Here is an 18,165-nt window from a genome sequence, read left to right on the forward strand (position 1 = left end):
AGCAGTCTCACCCGAATCGGGGGTTTACATCTAATTACACAGCTAACCTTAAGAATCAACAAGCTAGAGTGGAAATACACATAACTTAATCAATGATTACGTGTTAAGAAAATGTATACTCAAGACATGTCTTATTGTGTAAAAATCTGCTATCGTCAATTGTATACGGAAAAATCGAAGTATAAATAAAATCTCGAATATATAATCATCAGAAGTCAAAATTCATTATTCATTTCTAATTGTACAAGAAACCTTTGTACGCCTTCGTTACCTTTTGGGAGGCTTACGCTCGCGGAAACTGTCTATCTGAGACTGTTTCTTGGCCAGCAGGCCCTGACATAAAAATCGAAGTCCAATAGGAAGCAGAATGGAGCCATCAAATGGAGAAAGAGATCCTTGACAGGTGATATTCCCTAATCAAGAGAAGGAAAGTCTTTATGAGACTAGTTAAATAAAAAGGTACTTTAATTCATTCCCAAATCAGATTCTCCACAACAATTTCTAACCTGCATAAAATCAAAGTGTCTTTTCAAAATCATAGAAAAATGGTTAATTTAATATTCTTTGGCCTAGAGTGGACTTTCATGTCCAAAAGAAATTTCATAATCAGATGAAGTGCCTAATTTAAGAGAAGCTTCCATAGTGCATGGAAACACACAGAATATCGTCTTACTAATTAAATTTAGGGCCTAAAATGTCCTGAACTATATGAATTGATATAAAATTATCCTCCGTCCATCTTTCGGCTTCCAAATATTCCTGGCGTCAATTTTTTGGTTCAAAAATGATTACAATTTTAACTAAATAATTTGAATAATTTTTTTAAACACGTGACGGCCATCTATTGGTTACAATTTAATTATTTAAAATTAATTATAAATCAAAATTTATTTAACAGAATTTTAATTACGAAAAATGACTAAAAATACCCTCGAATTATTGAAAATAGTATAAAAATGTCCCTCATGCCCTTTTCCGTTAAAAAAAAAGGTCATTTTTGGACCTAAAAGTGGATGTCAAGGGCATTTTAGGCCCAATAGATGAATGAGGTGCATTTTTGTAACATTTCCAATAGTTTGAGGGCATTTTAAATCCTTTTCCGTTAATAATAAAATAATGCAGGAATGCAAGAAAGGAGCACATAAACTTGTTATTAGTTGATTTATTAGTAACAATAATTATGAAGCTGGTAATACAATAAGGTAAAATTGTTGCAACGTATTTAATCAAGATGGACACTTTTGGAAATTCACAACGTATGAATGAGTAACCTGTTCAGCATCATTTTGCCTCAAGCCTATAAAGTGGATTTAAGCACACCAAAGAGTATATAGTTCTTTATTTACCTAAAAGAATTATCAAATCAGCCTGAAAACGCGCACCCATTAAATTGACAATGCAGCTCATGAACGAGTTGTCCAACATCCTCTTTAGCATGTACCGGTTAAATGACTAGAGACATGACCAACAATCGTCCTTCACTACGACAAACCATAACGCGAAAATGCCCAGCTCAGTGGATGCTTCCTCCCCAGAAAATAGAAATGAAAGGTGAATACAATATCAGAAAAACCAAAAGCATTAATTGTATCATGTTCCAACCTTACACGGGGTAGTTGTTTCACGTAGAAAACATACAGTAGTAACATATATTTCTTGTACGAAAATTAACTCCCAATTTCTAGAAGTCCCAAATTTTACGTCCACAATTACACTGCTTTTGCTTCTGCTGCTCCTTCCTTTGCTCCTACCTTTGCCTCACCAGAGCAACACCCACCACCATGGTGGTGGTGGTGATGGTGATGCTGGTGGTGCTTCTTGCCCTTCAATTCCTTCCTCATATCATAAGCATCTTCCCCATCTGCATAGTACTTGGCTTCCATATCATGAATCTTATATCCTAATGTCTCTGTATACAGCTTAAATGCAGCCCTGTTGCTCTTCCTCACATGCAGAGACACATACTCTGCTCCAAACACCTTTACCAAAAGCAAAATCGGACCTTAATGTTAGTATCATCCCAACAAAAGAACATTTTGCATCAGGACAAACAATATGCATGCTAAATAAGTTTGTTCTGTTTTGTTTTAACTTTAAGCCCATTATAGAATCAACAAGGAATAACAGTGACAGAATGAGTATAGAAGCAGAGTAAAAGTTCCAAAAGCTCATCAAAAATATTGACAGGTGCGTGTCAGATACTCCAAAAATAGTGTTAAAAATAGTGCATCCAACACGGGTGCAACAACATTTTTGGAGAGTCCGAGCAACATAGCCAAAAACTGTAATTCACTGAATCGGAAATCCAGTAATATGGAGTACCTAATTTCAATATTAGGTTGATACTATAGTCGCATACTACCAGAAAAACTTGTCTTCCCAAAAGATCTACATTAGCTTTACACCAAAGCATGACCTTCCACCACTCCAGCAAAAAATCTATTTTATTTTCCTTTGCACCAGAGGGTGGGTCGATGGGGCTCCTTGGTGTTGGTAAAGTGAAGCTATTAGTGGCACAATGTAATAACAATTGCCAAATCAAGGGATCCAAAAATAATAATTTTATAGGACTACTGTTCCCACTGCTGGTACAGCTTCAGCATTAAACACCTAAAAGCTCAATGACTCAAGATGAAGGGAACACAAATTTTCTCGAATAATCCACAAAATTTCAGTGAAAATGTGCCTTGTTACTATACTCTTTCCTATCACATATTACACTAAATTGAAGCTTTCGCATTAGTACAGGCTTCTAACCTCCAATGCGTTATTATTAGTCCACAATTAATCAAAGATCATAGGAAATAGTTTTATCTACTGGCATAGAAAAAGTGAGTGATGCACCAATCTTCAAGATGAACGACCTAACTCATAATATTTGATTGTAATTATCAAGACTAATAATTTCAACACCAATGAAGAGTCCTACAAGAGAGGACCCAGAGCACTGCACTAAAACCTGGTGCACTGACCCCCTTGTTTCACCACATCAAAATCCTCATTATCCAAGGTTGGGGTAAATGAATGGGGCTCAAGAATATAGACCGACCAAAGCCTGTACCTTGACAAGCCAGGCTTGAGCTCAATTACTGTTTGAATATTAAACAAGCAGAACAAGTTCACTTACTTTTGGTTTTCTTATCCAATCTCATATGCTATCATGATGATTGGAGTAGCTGCCCAATCATTTCCATAAAGCTTCAGATATTACTTATCCTCTTCCCTATCCCTTTGGTCTCTCAATCTCCCTCAGCTTTGTTTCCCTCGGAAGAACTAGCGCTGCTGCTCAACAGCTAAGGCTATATGCTTCATCTCAGAATATTTACGGTTTATCTAAAAACAGATATATTTCACAAAGTTTATACTTTTCGTTTTATAACCGTGGTCTCCGGGCCAACTACCTCGACTAATTCCCCAGGATAAATTGAAATTTCGTCTCACCCGTTAACAGGGCTCTATTCTAACGGTTGCTTCTTATCTCTCATTTTGATGCTCTCCTCCATTTCTTCCTCCGTCGTCGTTTGGTTTTAGTGCTCCCATTTTTCATTTGAAGTAAGCTTCTCATTTCCTTTTTTTTAAATGAAAAATAAGCTTCTTGTCTCCTTCTATCAGTGTTGCATTGTAGCGATTTTATGTTTTTGAGATTTGTGCTATTTTCATTGGTAAACTTTGGTTATCTTTTGATTTTTAGTTTCTTCTATCCTCCTTACTAAATTAGTAAATTAAAGCATCTGATTTTGTTTGAGTATAATGTTGGTTTTGATTTCAGGAACACTTGTTTTAAGTTATTTTGCACAGTTGTCTTTATATTTAGTTTTATCTTTCAACAAGTATGCATGAAATTGTCTTCACCTAATCGATGTGAAAAGATAGTTGATGAAGATGACGATTTTGAGGCCCTATTTCTCCTGCTAAACATTCCCAACAGAAAAGCACCTGCTCGTAGACTAAGCAAGTTCTTAAGGCTAGCAAGAGTAATGAAAAGCTGTAGTTTGTTGGGGTCGGGACAAAGTGAGTTCTGGTGTCAAATCAAAAAAGAGAGAGTTCGATGATGATAGTGAAAGTAGTTCAGGTGTTTAGCGTAAAAAAAAGAGGATTCCTGCTCAAGGCATAGTAGAGTAAAGACGAAAATAAGGTATTCCCTGTGGTCTCCTATATTAGGTTTTAAGTCCTTGTATAAACTATGTATATATATGCTTTACAATCTTTTTTCAACTCTCTAGTTGGATTAGTTTACTGATTTCTTTTCATACTGAGTTTGCTGACATCTATCTAGAACCACACCAGGATTAGTTGCCATACCAATGAGAAAATTGTCCACATTATGATGCAATGCTTGACTGATACACAACTAGTCAACTACAGATGTTCTGGGATAGTTGTTTTTGTTAATTCTTTCACTTGCCTCCTTTCAAGATCCAGAATCAGCTTATACATTCTTCTCTCTGGTCGTGAAAAAGAGCTGTGGCTTAAACTCAATGGCTGTACGTTGCAGTTTGGCATTGGAGAATTTGCTCTTATTACTGGATTGAAGTGTTCTAAAATGATAACAGAGTGTATGACAAACCAGAAGTCCATAGGTTGATGAAAGAGTATTTTCCAAGAGATGGGAAAAAATCAGTAATGAGGGAGGGTGTGCTTGATCACTTCAAGAGAAAGGATTGAAAATCAAAGGAAGATACGCTGAAAATTGCTACAATGATATTCATCCACTTTTATTCTTAGATGGTAATGATCATATCTTTATTGTTGAATATTTTAGTACAATGTCATGACTAAAGTTACAATGTTGTAGAATTTTCTTGGGAAACACTTTATATAGTTGTATGTCCTACTAGAACTAAGGAAATATTTGGAGCACAACTTATATGATTTGTGCTATGAAGACTTAGTCAGGAAACCCCCCCCCCCCAAAAAAAAAAAAAAAAAACTGAGATTAACAGCTTGTTTGGATGGTGGTTTTCTGTGGTATGGTATGGTTAGTAAGAGAACCACGTTTGTTTTGATTGTTTCTTTAATTACATGGTATGGTATGGTTTGGTTTCATGATTTTGTAACCATGAAAACCCTCACTTTTTAAAACCACCAATTTGGTGGTATCCCATTGTTTCCTTATTTTTTTTCCAATTATACCCTTAATTTTAAATAATTCTAATTTATCCTTTATTCTTTATTAAACGTTACCCTAATATATCTACTGCTTTCACCGTCGTATTACTCATTCTCCTCCGCAATAATTTTTGAAGCTTCTAGGGATTTCAAATTGAAATTTTCTCTTCGATTATTATTAAAATTCATAATAATTAAGGGCATTTTCATAAATTTATCAGTTACGATACAGTGTCATACAGTCAAACCAAACAACAAAATTATCATTAAACAATTGCAAACCATAAAGTCTATCCAAACATAGTATTTTACTGTACTGTACAGTACCATACCGTACATTATGAAACCATGGGAAACCACCATCCAAACAGAGTGTAAAGAACCCGACTATTGTTGGTTTGACTTGATTTATAGATTTAAATACTCAACACAATTGATTTGGTTTGGTTTGGTAATTGAAAAACCCGAACTAACCCGATCTATGTACAACCCTACCTGAAATGACACCACTCTGAAAATGGAAAAATACCCTGAGTCCCTGACCCTGCTTACTGTTCGTCTCTCCAGTTGACTATATTTACTGATGTCTACAGCTATGGTGTTATACTACTGCCTGCTAGACATGTAGTCGAGAAAACTAAGGCCATCCTTATTATCACATTATTGATTGGGTAATATATGCAATGTGCAAAACATTCTATGTCAATATGATAAAGTTGTCTGACTCAAAAGAATTTCCCATTCATTTTCTCTCAATTGATTTTCTGCATTTTTTGCTATGCAGGAAAGACCTAGCTTGGAACGAGGAAGCATCAATGAAATAATAGATTCTAATCTCTTGATGGGACTACTTGGTTTGAAATGTGTGGACAAATTCCCCAAAAGAAAGGCCTACCATGCCACAAGTGTGGCAAGAACCTGATGCTGCTCTCTTTTCTGCAGAGAATATAAACAATGTTCAAATGGTTCTTTGAAATTAGCTAGCTTGCCTAGCAGATTGAAAAAAACATGATTATTCTCAAAGTCAAAGCTAAGTTAGCATAGATGCGATAGATTGATTCATCCATTTTCAAAGTGGCGCCATGTGAGCAGGTATATAAGCTCAAAATGTGTCAAAAAATGACATGGAAGACTGTTAGTTTTAAGGGTATAAGTGTCCCAGTTTTTAAATGTCAGTGGTATATTTGGTAGCATTTGCAGACGGAGGGTATACTTGCTCCATTTTCGATAGTTGAGGGGGAAATTTGGCCCTTCTAGTCAAGCAAAGCTATAGAGTAAATTAGTCAAGTCCGTGCTTGAGCTGAAAACTATTATTCCAATCCAAAGTTTGGACAGCACATAAGGTGATGAGTTGGAAAATCAACAACTCAACCATGACACTCATGGTGGGCAACCCAAACACTGAAACAATAAAAAAGGTCCAGACATTTCACTTGTAACCAAAAACTTCATTCACCATCAAATATAATCAGCCTAAGTTGTGCGGACTCTTCACTTTCGATGCTGCACCCGTGTCAGATTCTCCAAAAATCACCCGTAGACTTTTTCGAAGAGTCCGAGCAACATAGCAAATCAGCCAATTCTGACTAACAAGTTAACAACTGGGACATATATATCCATTTTCATTTAACTGTCTAATTTCCAAAACTAAATTACTTATCAAAACGCTCTCCTACCAATCTAATATTCAGAATCAAACTTATTTATTCTTTTAACAAACAAATCTACTTTCCAGATTAAATCACTTGCTAAAACAATTTTTCTTTTAAGACACGAAAAATCCAGAGCTAAATTACTTCATCAATTTCTTAAATAATTCATACCTGTTCCATGGCATTCTGAGCAGCGGTCATGAGCTTAGTAGCCAAACCAAGTTTACGGTGAGTCCTGACTACGGCAAGGGATGTGATGTGTCCATGGCACTCAGTGGTTTCCTCTTCCATTTTGGCTAACACATATCCCACAATCTTACCATTGTAATCTTCAGCAACGTACAGAAGCTGTGGCCACGAAAGTATGTGGTAAAAGTAGTACTTCATCTGGTAATTCTCAGGAAGGCATAGCAAATTGCATGCTTGCATAGAAAGCAAATCATCTATCGTCGCCTTTCGTATGCACACCATTTTTTCAATCTCAATCTCACAAGATTCTTAGGGTTTCTGCTAATCTTCAAGAGGGGAACTGTGTTCGTCAGGAATTGATAGGGAATCAATAAATTGGGCTTTCTATATGGGGCTTTCTGTTTGGGCCCAATCTAGTCAAAATGGGGAAGAAGTTGACAAATAGCCATTTATTTGGACAAGTTAAGTTTTTTAGCCGCGTTTCAACACTATCAACATTTAGCAACTTCCAATGTGAAATTAAAAATGCCAAGAACATTTATCAATTTGAACCCATGAAATTGTTCGTGGAGTGTGAAACTCTTGCAAATATCAATTTGAACTCATGAAATTGTTCGTGGAGTGTGAAACTCTTGCAAATTTTCACGCTGATCGTTCATGAATTTTGAACTGATAAAAATTTGAGTGCGTGATGTTTTTTCAGAATCGGCTACTTGTGTTGGAATTCTATTTGTCAAAACTCTTTTTCCCCAGCTTCTTTCTACGATTCTAGTCAAGCCCTGCTAGTATGCCTTTTTTTTTTTTGAACGTCCTGCTAGTATGCCTTGAGAGCCTCTACTACTATTTTTTTTTCCTTACCCATATATCACAGTTAGTACCCTCAAAGTCATTACGTTTCAAGTAGAGCGTCTTTTCGAGTCAGTTTTGTCCCGCCTACTCGTTAGCAAGTGCCTCGGGCACTGCCTCTCTTTTTCAACAATCTTAGCCGAGTGCTTCGTTCCTCTACTTTTAGGTGAGCTACTTCGTTCCAGCCTTTCTCTTTCTATTTTGAAACACTTTCGGCTTGAACTCTATTCGTTTGAGCTCACAATCCTAAATATGGACACCAAAAACTAAAATTATTCTGTATTTAAGTAAGAATATTTTAATTTCAAATTTTATTTCCTCATTAAAATTATTTTTAATTACATTTGAAATGGTAGCTAGATTTATGAGTAATTGTCAGCTAACAAATTGACTATTCCACCAAAGTTTTGCGTCAAAAGGAGATGGTTAGGAAATTCCCCCAATCCTTACGCATTTCGATACATTCCACAAATATTTAATTTTAATCTACAAGATTTAAATTTTTTTTTTACTTATTTAAACATTGTGCTAAGTCACCACCAGAAAAACAAATTGAACCACTACAAAATTATTCAAATACTTAAAACTCAAACAGCTTAAAATACGTATATTAATTTTCCCAATGTTTCGATTACTGGCGTCACAACTTCTGCTTCATTTAATTTGAGAAATCTTGGATCGAGTTGCCATTAATAGTACTGGATAGTGTATGATTTTGTGCTCAAACTTCTAATTTGAGACGGGAACATCTAAATAAAAAGAAAAAAAAAAGTCTTGTAAAGCACATACACAGAGGAAGGAAAAAAAGGTGTCAGATACCAAAAACAGCACGATAATGTTAATGTGGCTTGAAACAGCACTATTACAAAGAAGTACTACAGAACTAACAAATACCAGGAATTCACAGGTAGTGTATGAGAATCCTTTTCACTTCCTGAATTTCCAAACTCTGATATACTTGTCATTATGCGTAGTGACAACTTTCTCCATCCCAACAGCTAAACATGTTATTTGTGGCTTGGAAGTTCTTGGCATAAGATCAATTCGATCATCTTCAGACAGCCTTTTCAGTTTCCGGCTCTCAATTTGCACGGTTCCAAATCTCTCTGTTGAACGATGTAACACAGTGCTACTATCATCCATTATGCATCTCGAAATTACTTCACCAGTTACCTGATCCACAGTTCTTAACACACCGTCGATTCCACCAACTACCAATGTTGAAGTATCGTTCATAAGGTGATGCATAGAATAAACAACATTTGGGGAAACTCTTGTTTCCCATAGAGTTCTCGTCGTGTTCCTGTATCAAGCATTTTCAGGATTGAAATAACCAGAAACTAGAAATATTAAACTAAATAGGAAAACAATTTTGTGACTCAGAGCAGATAGCAGCAAGCTGTTACTAAACAAATCCTATTCATCATCTAAATGTATGATGAAAGGAGTCCACGTTCACATTTGAAGATGAGAAAGACGGAAGAAATCTCACATTAACCCCTCACAGGCTTTTCATTTCAAGTATATGCATCTAAATTCTTCACCTAAGAAACAGCCATCTCTCAGAATGAAGGATTTTCTGTTCATCACTGCAATATCAGTCAAGAATGAAACTACTCTACCCACTGGATCAAATTATTTGACACAGATAATTGGTTCACATTTTTTTCGTTACCTTCACAATGTCCAAAGTTCTCTCTCCTTCAGCCTTGACGTTAGTGCCTAATTAAAGTTTTCCCTCTCTGTACTTTCAAGGGAGGCCAATTTTTGAGTCAATATTGATACCCTTGAAACAATTCTGTATCCCGGTCATCCTTCCATTCTTAGAAGTACTTTACATTTCAAAGAAACATATGCTAGGCCCTACTTACCCTACATACTTCAAAACAAAAATGAAAGCAGCATGCAACCTTGGCGTCAAGCCAATTTGTTTTATCTTTCACTATGCTGATTGCTCAAGTTCAATGCAGTCATTTGGAATGCAAACATTATGATTGATGGAACCTTTCAAGTTTCAACAACTTAGCCCTCCATTTACGATAGTAATATTTCAAGAGATCATTATCAACTTTAAAATTGATCTTGAGAACCACATGTAAATCCACGTCCAGTATTCATTTTATTCCATTCCATTTTTAGACCACAGTCAGCCAGGGAGAAATAGTAAGCTCTTTTTGTCTTCTTCTTTCCCTTTCTTTCTTTTCATTCTTCTCTCTCCACTTTTTTTCTTCTTTCCCCCTTTGCTTCTTTAACTAATTAGCAATTGCCCCAATATCCTATATTTGAAATCTCTGAAGTTCTTGTACTGGTTGCTAAAATGGCATTTACAATAACTCAAATCTCACAGAAATTATATTTTAAAAAGTGAAGGATGAGCTCTGGGGGGAATCTTATACGAAGAGATTGAGCAACTTTTGTCACACTCATAAGCAGACTCGAAAGATTTATGAATATGAGACATCCCTAATTTATCATTGATTGCAACAACATTTAAAAGGATTGACGAAGGTACTGTCTAAGGATCAAAAACACCAGTTATTGCACAGAAGCATGGAACAAGATCAGAAAGGCTGGGTGCCGTAGAAAAACAAATGTAAGAATATTGGTTCACGTTTTAGTCAGTTCTGCAAACCTGAGGTCCCAACAAGACACATTTCCAGCAGTTGATCCAGTAAATAGCATGTAGGAGCTAGGGTTGAAACACAAAGTCTTGACCCCTGTCAGAAGAGATTCAAAAACAGAGAAAGAAAACAAACAAGAAATCAGATAACAAAGAGAAAATCAATATTACAAAGGAAAGACGAAAAATAATTTAGATGAGCTAGAGGTGGAACATAAAGTCTTGATCCCTGTGGCAAGAAATTGGAGAAGCATAGAAAGAAATACCAGGAGAAAATCAATATTACAAGGAGAATCAAGATTCTAAAAGAAATACATCCAAGATAATCTACTTAGTACAGTGTGTACTGCATTTGCGCACTTCCTAGTACAGATTGACATTAGGAAGCCTTCACTAGTACAGATTGACATCAGTTTGAATAACCTAAACCAGAAAATACTTTCTACAAAGGTATAAAATATAGATTCTAGGGTTGCATCTTCTTGATGCCTTCAATGAAACATTTACTTCATCAAAAAAAAAAAATAGAGATTCTAGGGTTTCTCATGCTGTGTCATAAACATAATACTAGCCAGATTTTTTCCAAATAAATCATTTAGAAAGAAAAAAAAATTGCCAAATGCAGCATAAAGTAATCATACATTCCCTAGACAGCCTCCTAGTTTATGTTACATTTCTCTTCTCTGTTCCAGCAAAGCTAAAAAGGAGACTAGATAAATGTGAAGAATACCCTTTGAACTAGAAGCCAAAACGAATAGCAGGCTCAGTATAAAGAACCTACCACGGCTACACACCTTGACTAATTACACGGAATACCTGCCACCTCCCTATGGCAACAAATACCATGTAACTCTATCCATCAAAGTTAGGACAGATGGGAAGAAATCACCTAGCGCTTTTGACTCTCTTGCGATTTAGACCTGAGACATCATGGTTCTCAATCCATCTCGTTGACCACTAGGCCACACCATTGGGTGTTGTTATTTAAATTATGGGTATCTGTCCAAGGTAAAATGCCAGAAGCTTGTTCTTGTTGTTGTTGTTATTATTATTATTATCCATGTTGTCCGGGATAGCTTGCGTGCACCTCGATTAATTTCACTAGGTACCTGCTATCTCTCACCAGCACGGGTACTGTCCACTAAGGCTTAGACAAATAGGAAGAAATCACCAAGTGTTTTTGCCTCTGCTGGAATGTGACCTGAGACCTCACGGATCTTAACTCACTTCATTGACCACTAGGCCACAACCTTAGGTGCATAAGCTTGTTATTCAAATTATGGGGATCTGTCCAAGGAAAACTGACTTGAGGAAGCCAATTATGCATTCATGGGTATTCAGGAAAGAGAAATCAATGGCAAGGGATGTAGAGGCATTGTTCTATAAGTTGTGAGTGTCTTGTGGATCTGAAAAAATATATTTAACAAACCTGCAGAGTAGGTTGATCCCAGCATAACAACTCGCTGATCGGAAGAAAGATCTGATAGTGAAAGAGTGCCGAGGGAGGAACCACTAACAAGCAATTGGTCATCAGTAAAAGCTAGGCAAGTAACAGGCCCCTGATGCATCCTGCAAGAAATAGAGCTAAACAAGTTAGTTACATATTACTCTTGAATATTATTTTAGGATCAAAAGAAGGATGAAGAAAGGAAAAAATACTGCAAAAGATATGGTTGGACAGGAGGGGAGGAGAAGGCACCAATTCTGCATGTCTGTTAGGGAGAGAGGAAGAAATCACAATTTATTGGCACTTGGCATTAATACCCATAGTGTGTCCAGGTCTATTTAGAGGTTATGAGGAGTTGCATTTAAAATAGTATATCTTTCCTGCATGGTTTTGGTGCAAACTAGCTTTTGATCCAGATGATATTTTAGACACGATAGCTGATTTGCACAACTTGTAATTACGCCTGTTGCACTGGCTTAGTGCAAATATTTTATACAATATATTATGTACCAATAAAAAAATAATAATCTTCCTTCCATTCTGTCCATTTCTGTCTTTAACAAAATTTTGCCATTCTTCATTCCCCACCCCTTCTCCTCTCCTCTAATCCATACACCTTGAACCTGATTTAACAATAATTAGCTGATATTGATTGGTTTCCTGAACTGAATTGCTTATTCTAGAGTTGGATTTTGTTGATAAAAGACACTACACATAATTATAAGCACATCAGCTTCCTATCTCATTCACCTTCCAGACTATTTTCTTTTATCTTTTCTGTTCCTTACAGCGGTTCGGAAAGCGGAAAAAGAGGATTTTGTTTATGTGTGTGGTTTTTGGGGGGTGGGGGCAATGCTAGCAAAGGGATTTTTCTTAGTATATAAAATTACCAGAGAGAAGCATAAATTCCATGTTAGTTTTTAAAGCGATACGGATTTAGATTATTGTCACAAAACAGCTTATTGTCTATGTGCACGTGTGCAAGAGACCCAATGATTCAAAACAGCTTATTGTCTATGTGCACAATTATGCAAGAGAATCAATGATCCAGGAGAAAATCATTTGAACCTTTTTCTCAACTAGTGCACAAAGCATGCAAAGCAAGTAGTGAAACAGAATCATACTTTATTATTTGGGAACACTTTCTGCTGTATAGGTCAAATACACGAACCTTTCCATCCTCGCATCCAATCACAGCTTCAGGATCTACATAACTGGAAAGAAGCAATGAAATCACTATCAGAAAACAACAAAATTAGCATCGTAAGCTTTAAGATAGATCACATAAGCAGCACAGATTTTCAAACATGGAGCTATGACAGTTAACAAAACAGAGAGCATCAAGTAATTCAAAACTTTACACATGCATACTGGTCGTCTCACAAGCCTTTATCTCAGTGTCAAGGGGGTCTGAGGTGTGTCCCTTCAGCACCATCTCATTAAATGAAGTCCCAAAAAAAGTTCAAACTACTTTCTTCATTTAACAAATGTTTGATTCTTCTTCATATGGAGGACATAGAAATCTTAGCCAAAACTAGAACGATTAAGATACCGTAAGCCAATTAACTTATCAAAAAAGATACTGTAAGTCAATTATTAAAGGACATGATTATGACATTGAAATTGCCTCTTCCCACATTGCTGATGGAACTTTTACGAAAGAAAAAAAGATGAATAACAAAGAGATTACACACCGCATACAGAGGGCCTTAGTAAATAAGTTCTCACGTGACGAAAATACATTTCTCGTCTCTGTACGATTCCAGATGCATATACGGGTGCCAACCAAACCAACAACCTGTAAAAAAACATATCCAATATCGCATACAGTAGGTGTATGTTAGACCTGATTAATGAGGCCAAAAAAGATAATCCATCTTGTCATTGGTGTCAAATGAGCAAATGTAGCAATGAGTTTAATGCCCACTTGTTTATGTACTTGTCTTTTGCAACAGAGGAAACTTCAACCAGGACAAACCTGTGTCACCTCCTATAGATAAATGAGCTCTTTCTTATGAGTTTATGGCTTTGGGGCCAATATAGGTAAAGCTTCATGAAAATGTGCAGTGTGTCCAGTTGTTGCACAACGTATTTTGATTGAGAGCACTGCTACAGGATACCAAAGCAAATGCATACAATTTTAGTTTGAAAATAATAGTTCCTCCCTTCCTCGGCATTGCAGTGGTAAAATGATTGTTTACTGTGATAGTGTTAATTGACCTCACTGGATTAGCTCACACTTCTTAGTCCTATATCTCATGTTGTTGTCTAATGGGGGCATCCTGTTCGACTCCTTCATACTCTTCATCCTCTTATTGTGAGTGTTTTTAAAAGCGAATAGCTTTAAAAAAAAAAGCGACAAGATCCATAGGTTATGAAACGAAAAGGATGAAGTGAAGAAGTGCACAACTTACAATAAATTAAATAAGGTATATAAATCTTGTAATACATAATCAAAGTGTAATTAATATAACTAATCTTACAATACAATATGCAATAAAATGTATAGTATATTGAACTCACCTTGCCCTCGTCAAAATCAAAATCAATTAAAGGGGCTTTATCGACAAGGAAATATTCATCCAAACATTTGCAGCTTTCTGCCGACCAGAGACGCATGACCTGGATTATAAGGAGTGTAAAATGTAACTTTAAAACCATGTCCTTTTTGCTGTGAACAAGTCATGCAGAGACACGTGGCCAATGGCAAAAGACTAACCATGATTCATGAATATCAATTTTTTCCACAAGCAATGAATATCATGATACACGATAGCAATTGATGTGGTAGTACTTCAGAGAAACAATGACACTTGTCAAAGATATCCAATTCATAATAAACTCAAGAAAGAGAAATACCTACTACATATTTCAGAGAAATTAAAAAGAAAACATGATCAAGGACCCACGGAGCTCCCAGGCTGCTCAGCCCACACATTGTACACTGGCTTTATCATAAATCCTTCTTGCCACGATGATTGATAGACAACAAGAAGCGCAAAGAAAATCTTGGGACTCTGCCAACCAAACATCACAAATATGGGGATTCTAACAAGTGCAGATGAAACAAGCATTATGTATGATACAGGTTTCTTTTCAAGAAAACCACATTAATTTCAACTGCAGAATTTAAGTATCTTAGAAGGAAAAGAAGAAATCATGGAGGACATATTAGGAGGAGGATTTGATGAATTGAAGAGAGGCAGTTCTAATAAAATCATACTTTTGCATGTATTATAATAGTAAATCTCATGTATAAGTAGGAGTGCAGAACTTTCCATAATTAATCATTTTAGTCAATCTAACCAGAAGCATGGCATCTTCATTATGCCCCCCACGTCAATAAGTTCTGATCATTGAGAAAGGTTCACAAGTTATCTCCTAGAACTTACTGGGAGCAAATCGATAACATACATGATTTTCCTAGTAGGTAATGTAGTAAGATTTTGCGCTTTCCAGCTAAAGGAAAGAACTCAGTAAGAAATTTTAACTCTTATAATTCTTAATAGTAAAAAGCGATCCTACCTTGTCACCCACACCAGTAAGGACTTTTCCCATCTTCATTCTGCACTGATTTACCCTAGTAGGAATTAAAGTTAGAGAAAAGATCATTTTACATGCACAATATGTAGGTTTCATGCAAATTAGAAACAGTTATTATTATGGTGAAGTTTTCAAAATCTTCGCTAACCTTATGTGGCTCACGAGGAAATTGAAGTTCATTTGGTATTTCTGGAAGCGTTACAGAGAATGATTAGACCACAAAAAAGGAGAGATGAAGGAACTAGGTGAACAAACAGTTATTAGTTTTCCCTCATCTTTCCATATCCTTCAATAGTTTTATCTTGTATATTAGGGGCAAGTTCATCCCGTATATTTGAGATACGAATATCACTTTAATATTGTGCACTAGAAGGTTTGAACTACTTATATTAAGAAGTCTCTATTAGGGTGATTAAAGGAAACATTTTCTTCTATCTGGAGATTCGTCTTATATCTAGGAAGTCAATTTAATATGGCAATGGGATTCAGGACAGTGGACTCAGTCAAAACGGAGAGGATGTAATGCGTGTGATGAGATTTACCGTGATTGAGATTGACTTCTAAGCCACTAACAAATATTAACAGCCAAATTTTATGCCATATGACTGAATCCAATGAATGATAAACTGATGATTCCATGATAACAAAAGCAAAACCATGGAAGTAGATTTTTAATGCAAGATTTTCATGTTAAAGAATTTTTATAATTTTTATGTAAAGCTGAAAAAGCTACTTATAACTATTTTTCATGCTTTTTAATTAAGGGGGCTATTTTTAAAACTGGATAGGTGTCTTCTTCTATTTCCACATAAGAGAGAGAGAGAGAGAGAGAGAAGACTAGGAAGAAGAGTAACACATTATCCTCAAGCTGAAGTCTCATCAGATGTTCTTCATTTTAGCTCTCAACTTAAAGATCACAGGTCAAAAACTTCTAGCTATGTATTTGAACCAAGTAAGGATCACTGCAATCTGAATATTTTTTTTGAAAAGGTACGTAATTGTTCGAGTCTAATTATTTTGATAAGGCGTGTAACTGTTCCACTCTGATATTTAACACCAAAATATCCCTAATAAGCATTAAATCCATGAGATATTCAAATAGTTGATCATAGTTAAAATCATGAATCAACATTATTTAAGTTTGCAATGGAAAAGAAAGAAAAACTAATCGAAATGATATTTTAATGCTTACCCTACTGAATGACCTTTCCACTGAAAAACATTAGCAGGACCTCCTTGTAACGCCAATCTGTGTTGTTCCATAGCCAGCTGCTCCGCTTGTTCACTCAATGATCTCTGAGAGAAAGATGCGTCAATGAGGCCATTAGGATCACTATGCTGCTTCTTGAAGTACTCTGTTTGATGTAACTTCAATTTGTTGACGGCTTTACTCCTTCACAGGACAAAGCAAGGTCAATATAAGCAAGTCAGTCAGTAATTGGCTTAAGCAATGTAAAATAGCAAAACAAGTTATATGCAATTGTTATCATCAGGCAACACAATGGATGTAAGTAGGTCAAATATATGGAAATTTGACGTCGTACCAAGAAGTAGAAACGGCGGAGCAGCGAATGAGCTGGACTAAGTCGAGAAAGGAGAAGATGATGCAGAGAACATCATGGCTGAGGGATTCTGCAGTTGTCTTCTTCTTTTTGTTCTTCACGGTTGCCGTGCCCGTCGTGGACGGCTGCCGGAGTTTTGGCGCCGCTGCACTTAGGTCCATTTTCCTTATATCCGGTTGTGAGGGCAGAGACGGAAGACGTGAGGAGGCACAAGACAACAAGCCTTTTAATTTTACATTTATTTTCCAAGTAATTTCATCCCCTAGCCTATTTTCACAGTACTATTTAAGATGTAGCCACCTTTAAAAACTTTTGTATTCGAAGTCTCATAAATTTTAAATCGAGTGACTGTAATTAGAAAAAATTTGAAAATATTAGTAAGAATGAAGATTGGTAGTTAAGTGTCACGACCCAAAATGGGCCATGAGTGGCACCCACACTTAACCTCCTAGGTGGGAGAACCAACGATACAAACCCCAACTAATAAATATGACAATAACGCGGAAGCTCAATTAAATACGTTTTCCCAAAACCTGAAAGTCATCACATGAAAGACATCTAAATTCTAAAACTAAATCTGAAAATATCAAACACCAGGAAAAAAAATAACAAAATGTGTCCGAAAACTAAAGACATCATGTCATAACCGAGAGAATCCATCACGAGCTAGAAGAATAGCTCACCCTGAAATCTTCTGAATTGGAGACTAACTAGAGCTGAGGTCGAGTCGAAGTCGGTGGAACACTCGCTGCACCCCACAAAATAAAACAAGAAAGATACACGTAGGGGTCAGTACAGGGCAACATGTACTAAGTAGATATCATCGGCCGACTCAAAATAAGAATCAATATGCAATAAATAATAGCGGGAAATCAACCGTAACACTTAACAGGTGGCAACCAACAAGATCAAGATCAAGTGACAACACAATGAACCATTTCATAACCAATCAACAATATTAAGATCACACATGAGGACTCAAGCCTCCATATCACACCCTTTTGGAAAATGAGTTATTGGAAATTGGGTAGTATTAAGTCTTTTTAATTTATTTTCCTTTAATATTACCGTGCCGAAACGTGACACCCGATCCAAATATACCGTGTCGGAGCGTTACATCCGATCCAAATATACCGTGTCGGAACGTGACACCCGATCCAAATATACCGTGTCGGAATGTGACACCCGATCCAAATA

General features: G+C 36.2%; 2 protein-coding genes across 2 annotated transcripts; both read right to left on the reverse strand.

Moving 5' to 3' along the window:
* Positions 1–1,563: 1,563 nt before the first annotated feature.
* On the reverse strand, positions 1,564–7,326 carry LOC129887009 (N-terminal acetyltransferase A complex catalytic subunit NAA10). The gene is made up of 2 exons (XM_055961939.1): positions 6,933–7,326; positions 1,564–1,979 (listed from the first exon to the last, which is right to left on the reverse strand). Exons 1-2 carry the CDS (start codon positions 7,230–7,232, stop codon positions 1,710–1,712), a joined length of 570 nt encoding a protein of 189 aa, XP_055817914.1. The 5' UTR covers positions 7,233–7,326; the 3' UTR covers positions 1,564–1,709.
* A 1,264-nt stretch (positions 7,327–8,590) lies between these two features.
* Positions 8,591–17,215, reverse strand: LOC129887010 (F-box/WD-40 repeat-containing protein At3g52030). The gene is made up of 9 exons (XM_055961940.1): positions 16,951–17,215; positions 16,599–16,799; positions 15,389–15,443; positions 14,387–14,485; positions 13,558–13,661; positions 12,988–13,077; positions 11,846–11,985; positions 10,429–10,513; positions 8,591–9,099 (listed from the first exon to the last, which is right to left on the reverse strand). The coding sequence occupies exons 1-9, from the start codon at positions 17,127–17,129 to the stop codon at positions 8,724–8,726; spliced, it is 1,329 nt and encodes a 442-aa protein (XP_055817915.1). The 5' UTR covers positions 17,130–17,215; the 3' UTR covers positions 8,591–8,723.
* Between the last annotated feature and the right edge of the window lie 950 nt (positions 17,216–18,165).

Source organism: Solanum dulcamara, chromosome 4, assembly GCF_947179165.1.
Source record: "Solanum dulcamara chromosome 4, daSolDulc1.2, whole genome shotgun sequence".
NCBI lineage: Eukaryota > Viridiplantae > Streptophyta > Magnoliopsida > Solanales > Solanaceae > Solanum > Solanum dulcamara.